The 8333-nt window shown below is 35.0% G+C and overlaps 1 protein-coding gene across 1 annotated transcript in view; it reads left to right on the top strand.

Annotated features, from left to right (window-relative positions):
- The window catches only part of RUNDC3B (RUN domain containing 3B), a 98446-nt gene that overhangs the window by 64186 nt on the left and 25927 nt on the right, over positions 1-8333 (top strand). The window contains exons 8-9 of the mRNA XM_015558255.1: positions 1405-1485; positions 4018-4186. Coding sequence (XP_015413741.1) covers positions 1405-1485; positions 4018-4186 — 250 coding nt within the window. The remainder of the gene's footprint in view (positions 1-1404; positions 1486-4017; positions 4187-8333) is intronic.

An 8333-nucleotide genomic window follows, 5' to 3' on the forward strand; every position in this document is an offset into this window, starting at 1 on the left:
TTCTATCTATGAGTTTTTCTTTATTTTCTTGTTTTTTCATTAAATTGCACATATGACTGCTTATTTCACTTAGCATAATTCTCTCCAAGTTCATCCATGCTGTTGCAAAGGGTAAAATTTTACTGTTTCTTTTCTTCCTTCCTTTCTATCTTTCTTTCTTTCATTCTTTCTTTCTTTCTTTCTTTCTTTCTTTCTTTCTTTCTTTCTTTCTTTCTCTGCCTCCCTCTTTCCTTCCTTCTTTCCTTCCTTCCTTCCTCCCTTCCTTCCTTTCTCTCTCTCTCTCTCTCTCTCTCTCTCTCTCTCTCTCTTTCTTTCTTTCTTTCTTTCTTTCTTTCTTTCTTTCTTTCATTAAAGTTGTTTTATACTACTTTATTTTGGGAGAAGGGGTTTCCATTTTCACTCCTCAATAGATTTTATGTATTTCTCACATACTTCTTCACTCATTGGTTTATCTGGTTCTGCAGGGTTACTCAGTGTCATCTTGGTCAGTCAACCATCTTCATGACAAGATTTGCTAACAAATCCTGGATTTTCTGCAAGAGCTTCATTAATTTCAGTTACTTCTGATAGAGGAGAATAGAGTTTGCTATCAGCTTTTACACTTGCCAAAGCACCAAAGTCATCTTGTCTGTTCAGTTTTGTCCCAATTTCAGGCGGACTATAATAATCGACATCTCCCAAAGCTTCCTATATGAAACTGCTGATTTCCACTGTTTCAATATAATCTGTTGTTATCCATTCATGTTTCTCTGTGAATTTACTCACTGAGAGCAGATGAGGCTAGTGTGTACCTGGACAGCCCCGTTCTCAGGCTCCAGGCAAACGGTGGGCAGGCTGCAGGCCTGGGCCACACATTCCCTGCTGCTTGGGGCATTATGTTCAAACGCAAAAACGCTCATTTTCTAATTATCCAGATATTTTTAGGAATACTTAGTGTCACCTGAGAACTTGTATGAAGAAATCTTCATTTGAAAATTCTCTAGTTACATCATAAAAGGCTTATGAAATGATGTTTGAAAAGATTTCTCAGTATACAGGGTATCCCCCCCAAATGTATACACACTTTGAATACTTATAAAGGCAGTATTTATTAAAATACATTTAATTTCCAAAATGTAATAGAATCAGCTGACAAAATGTATATCCATTTTTTGGGACACTCTGTATTTTACTTTTGTGTGATATGTCTATGTAACAGTATTAACTTGTACAGTTCTTTGTCATTTAGATTGAAGGTAAAACATCTTTATTGAGATATTTATTTGTAACAAGTAACATTTAAATTACAAACAAAAAATGTTACCTACAATTTGATGAAATGTCTCTAACAGATTGTTTATAACACTTAACTTTGATTTAAAATTTTATATATGAATATGGAATATTTATTGTCTGTTGTCTTAGCTTCTGCCTAAAGGGAGAGGGACTGGATGGCTGCTTTCCTGCTGTAATAGACTACACACCATATTTGAAGTTTACCCAAAGGTATTTGACATTTAGAAATATGTTCTTGAAATCCAAATTTATTGTTAATTGTCTTGTTGCGTATGCACTTGATATATAATTGTAATCCCAGCATATATGTAGTTTTTTAAAAGTACATGTATTTTTTGCTGTAGTTATTATAATAAATCTAATTGCTCTGTAATCATCCATTGAGATTTTAAAACTGTAATTAATTACTTAGACTGTTTTTCATTTTATCTTCATTATAAAGAAAAGAATAATGAACACTTTTATGCAAATCAATTTTCTTTTTATTTCTATTTTGAATTTACAGAGTTATTCAGGTAAATACAACAAAAAATTTATGGCTCTTAAAGTCTACTTTTATAAAAGAGTTGTACCAATTTCCAGTCTTGTGTGAGAGTTATGGATTTCCCATAATCTCATCAGCATTGAAAATTAATCAAATGAAATTCATAGATTTTCCTGATGGTCTGCCTTCACTTATTGATTTCCTGAATAGAATGATGATCTTTACATACTTCTAAAATGTTATAATTAGGCCAGAGCTGTAAGGGAAGGAGAAAGAAAGTGAAAGTAATATAATGTATATACACACAATCACGATGTGTTATTTATGGAGTACCTAATATAGGAAAGAAACATAGATGTTGAGAGTATAGAAACTTCATGAACTTCTGAAAAATAATACATTTCTTGTCCCCAAGATAATCATCTAGTGAGAGAAGTCACTGTTATTTCAGAGCTAGGAGTGGGAAGATATTTTGAATGCTGAGGGGGAAGTATACATAGAGTATCATGGTGCCAAGCTTTCTAACTGAAGTTAGTGGATTCCTTAGGAAAAGGGATAATTCTAGTACATGAGAGCCTGAAAAGCACAGTAATAAGATGTTTTGACTAGGCATAATATTATACTGTTTTGGGATATGTTGAGTTATAGTACCTTTTGTGAAGATAATGAATAGTTCAGAATAATACTAGTAAAGTGATAGTAGTAATATTTATTGAATGTTTATTATATGTAAGGCACTATTCTAAGAACTTTACTTCTGTTAACTCATTAATCCCTAAAAGGGAGTGAGAAATAAGAAAACTGAAACATAGAAAGGTTACATAACTTGTTCACAGTCACACAGTGAGTTTGTGCAATGGGGGCCACAAGTCTGAAATTGAAGAGCAAGATCACAGCTAGAGATAGGAGGTTGGCCATCAACATGAAGATGGAAAGGCTATTTTTGTGATTTAGGAAGTGACTTAAATTAAGATATAAAGTTAAATGTAAATACTAGTCTGCCTCTCTTACATAAAAGCTGTAGTAATTATTACAAGGCTTTTTAAAAGATACAATTATGGAACCTTTTCAATTAGTGCCCTCAGAATGGATTTAATGATTTTACTCTGTGTCCTCAACTGTTTAACCACTTTTTTTCCTGAAGTTTTATGCAACTTTCTTTCTTTGATGCACAAATCCAAAAATGTACAATCAACTTTCTTTCCTTTAAGGACTAAAGGGCTTCCTACCAACTTGTATATGTAACCGACACTGAAAATAAAAAGGAAAATCCAATTTAAATGGCAGACTTTCTTCTCTCTGGGATGGGCACTTGCCTAAATGGGATCAGAGGGAGCTGACTCAGAGGTCACACTCTTTACCCTGTGTTTAGACCCCCACCATACACAGGTGCAACTTTGTCCTTCTGTTTAGTGTAGATATGGTCTCCTAGGGCACCTTCTGCTCTACTAGAGGCAGGTTTGCTCTGAGCTGTTCCCCCCTGACCTGGTGAAGGGCCCCTGAGAAGGAACACTGTCAGCTGCTACAGTCCCTCAGGTTTTTTGTCCCAAGGTTTCCTGGTAGAGATACTAGAGGAGGAAGGAAGTGGTACACAGGAGCAAACCCTGTTGGGTGTGGATATATGGAGAAAACAAATCAACTACCCAGGCTTGACCAAAGCCCTTGAATGTTCTTCCTTGAACACAGCCACACGTGGATGGAGGCAGAGAGATGACCTTGTTTGGGGATTTTCCAGCCTGATTAAAACAGCACAAGATCATTCCAGAGAGTTGTAATCAAGAGTCAAAGTAATTTGAACAATAATAGATACCGAGGCAGAGCTGCCTCAAACAGATTGTCAAACTGCAGCGGGAAGGCCGGGAGGGTTGGGGAGCAGGAGGTAGGGGGGTAAGAGATAAACCAAAGGAATTGTATGCATGCATATAAGCATAACCAATGGACACAAGACACTGGGGGTAGAGGAGGCCGAGGGGAAGGTCACAAGGGAGGGGGGAAAGGAGACATATGTAATACTCTTCGTAATACTTTAAGCAAAAAAACAAAACTTAAAAAATACATATTCATTACAAAAAATTTTTAAAAAGTATTAAAAAGGATTTCAAAAAACTAGTCTTTATATTATAATTAATTATAATGGTATATTTAGTGCTAAATATTTTAGAGTTTGCTCATCAGTAGCTTGAAAATACAGAAGTATTTCTTAAAAATCAAAGTGGAACACAATATTAACTTTCTTTTTAAACGTTCAATCTTCCCAGCTCTGACAGTATCAGCAGTGATGAGGAGGAGCTGAGGACGCTGGGAAGCAGTGGCAGTGAAAGCAGCTCTCCTGAGAACGTGGGGCCTCCTTTCATCATGGACGAGAATACGTGGTTCAACAAGTGTAAGAGAGTTAAACAGAAGTATCAGCTCACCCTGGAACAGAAGGTATCAGTCAGTGTCAACAGCCATTTAATCCCGTTCTCTGTATTGCCTTTGGACTGTCTCTGCCAAAAGCTCTCTCAGTTGAATGAAAGGGGTTGCATCTCGCTCCTTTCTTTCTATTCTTGAATTATTCTCCTGTCAATTAAAAATCAAGCAATGTTTTAGGAAAGGCTTTTGTTTGTTAAACATTTTCTAATTTTATGTTGTAATATAAAAATCAGCCATTTATTTTTCTTTACGCAGTTTCATTTATATATTTGAGATTTTAGTTCCTATGACTAATTTCATAAAATATTACTGGGTTTGTGAAAAAGCAGTAATTGCCTAAGTCCATATATGTCTCATTTGTCCTTTTTAAATCAGTTATTTTAGAAGCTCTTGTATATCAGACACTGCACTTGGCAAAGTAGAGTATATAGCAGAAAGGAAAAGAAACTCCATTATCTTGAGGAGTTGCAACTTTTTTTATTGTATTATCTATTTTTTCCTTTCAAATTATCATTATTCATAAATAGTCTATATAGGAAAAGCCTGATGGAGTTAACAATAGAAGTATTGGAACAATAAAAAATACACTGAGGAAAATGCTTACAAAGTAAATTTACAAATATGAATAGATTTTACAAAGACCAATAGCTACTGGTTAGAAAACATAAAGAAAAAGATTCCACTTATAATAGCTATAAAACTGTGCCTAATGTATATGGGAAAAACTTTCATACCCTATTAAAGAAGACATCTCGTACCAGCAAGATTTCAGACTAAGATCACCTGTAAGCCTTTGCATTGTAAAAATATGAAAATGCTGAGCAGAATACAATTTTAAAATAGCTTCATGCAGAGCTGCTCTCTCAAACAATAGGAGTTCACTAATGACCCAAAGCACACAAAGACCATTCCCTTAACTTAGGTACACGTGTTGTTGTTTTATTTGTTTTTAATATACTTTTAGTGATTTTAGAGAGGGAGGAAAGGAGAGAGATAGAAACATCGATGGGAGAGAAACATGCACCCCTACTGGGGATCAAGTCCACAACCTGGGCATGTGCCCTGACTGGGAATCGAACTGATGACCTCTTGGTTCATGGGTTGACGCTCAACCACTGAGCCATGCCAGCTGGCCTAGGTGCATGTGTTTTAACACAGGGGAACAGTGGACCTAGGCCCATTATCATTGAAGATGGAAACTGAACCTGGTAGGCAGGAGTGAGATGCAAAATGACAGATTAACCATAGAAATTGGCAAATAAATCTGGACTACATGAAACAAAAACTATATTAATGGCCAACATGGGGTGGCATTGGAGGGTTGAAATATGTTTAACAGCTGACTTTCACAGAGGAAATAGAGAAGCCCTGGTATGTACCATTTGCTGATTCTATGGGGTAAATAATCCCATCATGGCCAAGTTAAAGCGACCAATGTGATATCCCTAAATGCAGAACTGGGAAAAGATGCACCATAGCACACCACTGTATAGCATTCTATCAGACAGATTCAACAGACAGAAATGACTTTAGGAGCACAGACAATAGAAGATATGATAAAATATTAAAAAATACTTAGGAATGATGAGTTTTGAGTGGTTATTTCCTTGTTTTTAATATAATTTACTTAGTTATGTCTATATAATTTAATGTTTAATAATTGCCGTGTTTTCAAAATTTCTGAAATTCAGTAATCAGCCCTCGAGAGCTAACTCAGCCCACCACTGGGAAGCAAAGTGGGACTAAAACTCTAACAATATTAGAAAAGGTAAGAGAGGATGCTTGAAGCTAAAGCCATTTGAGGTCTTTGTGTTACAGTGAAAAGGGTAGACACAGATTTTAATGTGCCTGCATGTTTCCAAGTTGTGATTAAAAGTAGAATATTTAATTTTCAAACTAATAGCGATAAGACAGATAAGGGAAATTTTATTATTACAATAGAAAGTAGCAAGTGAGAAAAAATAAGGATGTTATAAAGGATGGTATCACCAGAAGAAAAAAAGGTGGCACCACCAGATAAAGTGTAGAAATATATCTCAATCTAACCACCTGACTCAATATCACCATCAAAGTAAATGGCATAAACTTGTCATTTAAGACAAACTCTTTATTTTTTAATAATAAATTTTAGTTATATGTTGTCTGTAAGAGACATACATAAAATAAGACACAAAAATGTTGAGACTAAGAGGATAAAGATAGAGTAGGCAAACTTAACCACAGGAATTCTCTATTAATGTTATCCAACGTGGACATTATGGCAAAAAGCATTAAGACTAAAAAAAGACATTGTGTTTGTAAAAAAAGAATTTACCAGGAATGTATAACAGCACTGAACTTACATAATGTAACAGTGTAGCCATGAAAAATGTGAAGCATAAATTAATAGATTGTCCAGGAGAAATTGACAAGTCCATAATTAGAGTAGGAAATTTTAACATCTATCAAAATAATTTACAGATTCAATGGACAAAATATTAGTAAGGATGTAGTGAGTTTGAACAGCACAATAAGTAAAGCTTGATCTAAACTTTGTTAAACGCTAACAATACACATTCTTTTCAAGCATATATGGGACAGCTATTCAATTTGTATGGAGCATATTATGTCACAAGGCAAATGCCCACAAATACCAAAGAAATGATATAATAGTGATCATAGTGCAGTAAAGTTAGATTCACTACGATATGTTTACCACCACCTGTAGACCACCAATGGGAATTTAAAAAATAAAACTTCTAAATTATGTGTCCAAAGAAATGAGTACATAAGAATGAAAACAATGCATACTGACAATTTTAAGTTACAACTTTGTGCAGTACATGTAGAAGTACTTAACTTAGAAAAGAAAGTAGGAAAATTAAAGAGATAAGTATTTAATAAGTAGACCAAAAATATCAGTACTAAATAAAAAAAAGCACAGATTTTAATTAAATAGAGAAACACAATTAACAAAACCTCCCTCTCTCTCCAACTCCTCCCTCTCTCCCTCCTCCCTTCCATTCTCTGAAAAATCAATGGAAAAAATATCCTTGGGTGAGGGTTAACACCCCCCCCGCCCACACACACACACAAAGAATGAATATCAGGTGGGAATGTGATTAGTATAAAAACAATAATATGACAATTTGGCATTATCTAGTAAATGTAAAGGTAATGCATGGCCTATTCCCAGCAGTTCTATTCCTAGTCATATTTCCTATAAATTCTTAGATGTTTGTACCAGGTAACATATAACTGAGTATTCACTGTATATTATTTATATTAAGAAAAAGCTAAAAACAATCCAAAAGGTCATTGATAGGAGAGTAAGTAAATAAACTGTAGTATTCATACAATGGAATACTATTCACTATTGAAAGCAAGACATCATTATAGATGAAAAAGCCAGTGTCAAAAGGATATAGACAAATCTCAACAAAACTATTTTAAGACAACATACATTTGTGGTAAAGCTAGAAAGAATAGTAAGGAGATAATAAACATAGATCTCAGGATGTTGTTATCTGTGTAGCGGAAGCAGGGGATATCATTAGGGTAAGGCATTATAGGGGCTTAAAAGTTTTGATAATCTTGATTGTGGGTACATAAGTTGCATTTAATTACTAATGTTTATAAATATTTGTATATAATTTATATATTACGCAGTGTGACATATAAAATACTTCCTTTGTAAAAATTAATTTTAATGTTTGAAATTTTATTATGGAAAACTATTTGAGAATTGTCATGGGAAAATCTGAAAAGGAAGCTTAATGAGGAGAGAATAATGTTAACTTCTATTAACATCCTACCTAATAAAAGAGAAACATGGTAATTGGCGTACGACTGCTACCCTTCCCATTGGCTAATCAGCGAGATGTGCAAATTAACTGTCAGCCAAGATGGCGGCCGGCAGCCAGGCAGCTTGAAACTAACATGAGGCTTGCTTGCTTCAGTGACGGAGGAAACCAACGTTCCCCACCTGCCTTGCAGGCCTCTGAGCCTGCAGTTTGAAACATTTTAACAAATATAGATGCTAAACAAAACCGCAGAAACCTGCTTTCAGCGAGCTGGGATCTCAGAGCTGGAGTTGAAACAGTGTTTCCATTATAGAACCCAAACAAATCAGATACCTGCTTTCAGCAGCCGAGGCCTCAGAGCTGGAGTCAGTTGGGAGCCA

Source organism: Myotis davidii, unplaced genomic scaffold (assembly GCF_000327345.1).
Source record: "Myotis davidii unplaced genomic scaffold, ASM32734v1 scaffold187, whole genome shotgun sequence".
Classification (NCBI taxonomy): Eukaryota; Metazoa; Chordata; class Mammalia; order Chiroptera; family Vespertilionidae; genus Myotis; species Myotis davidii.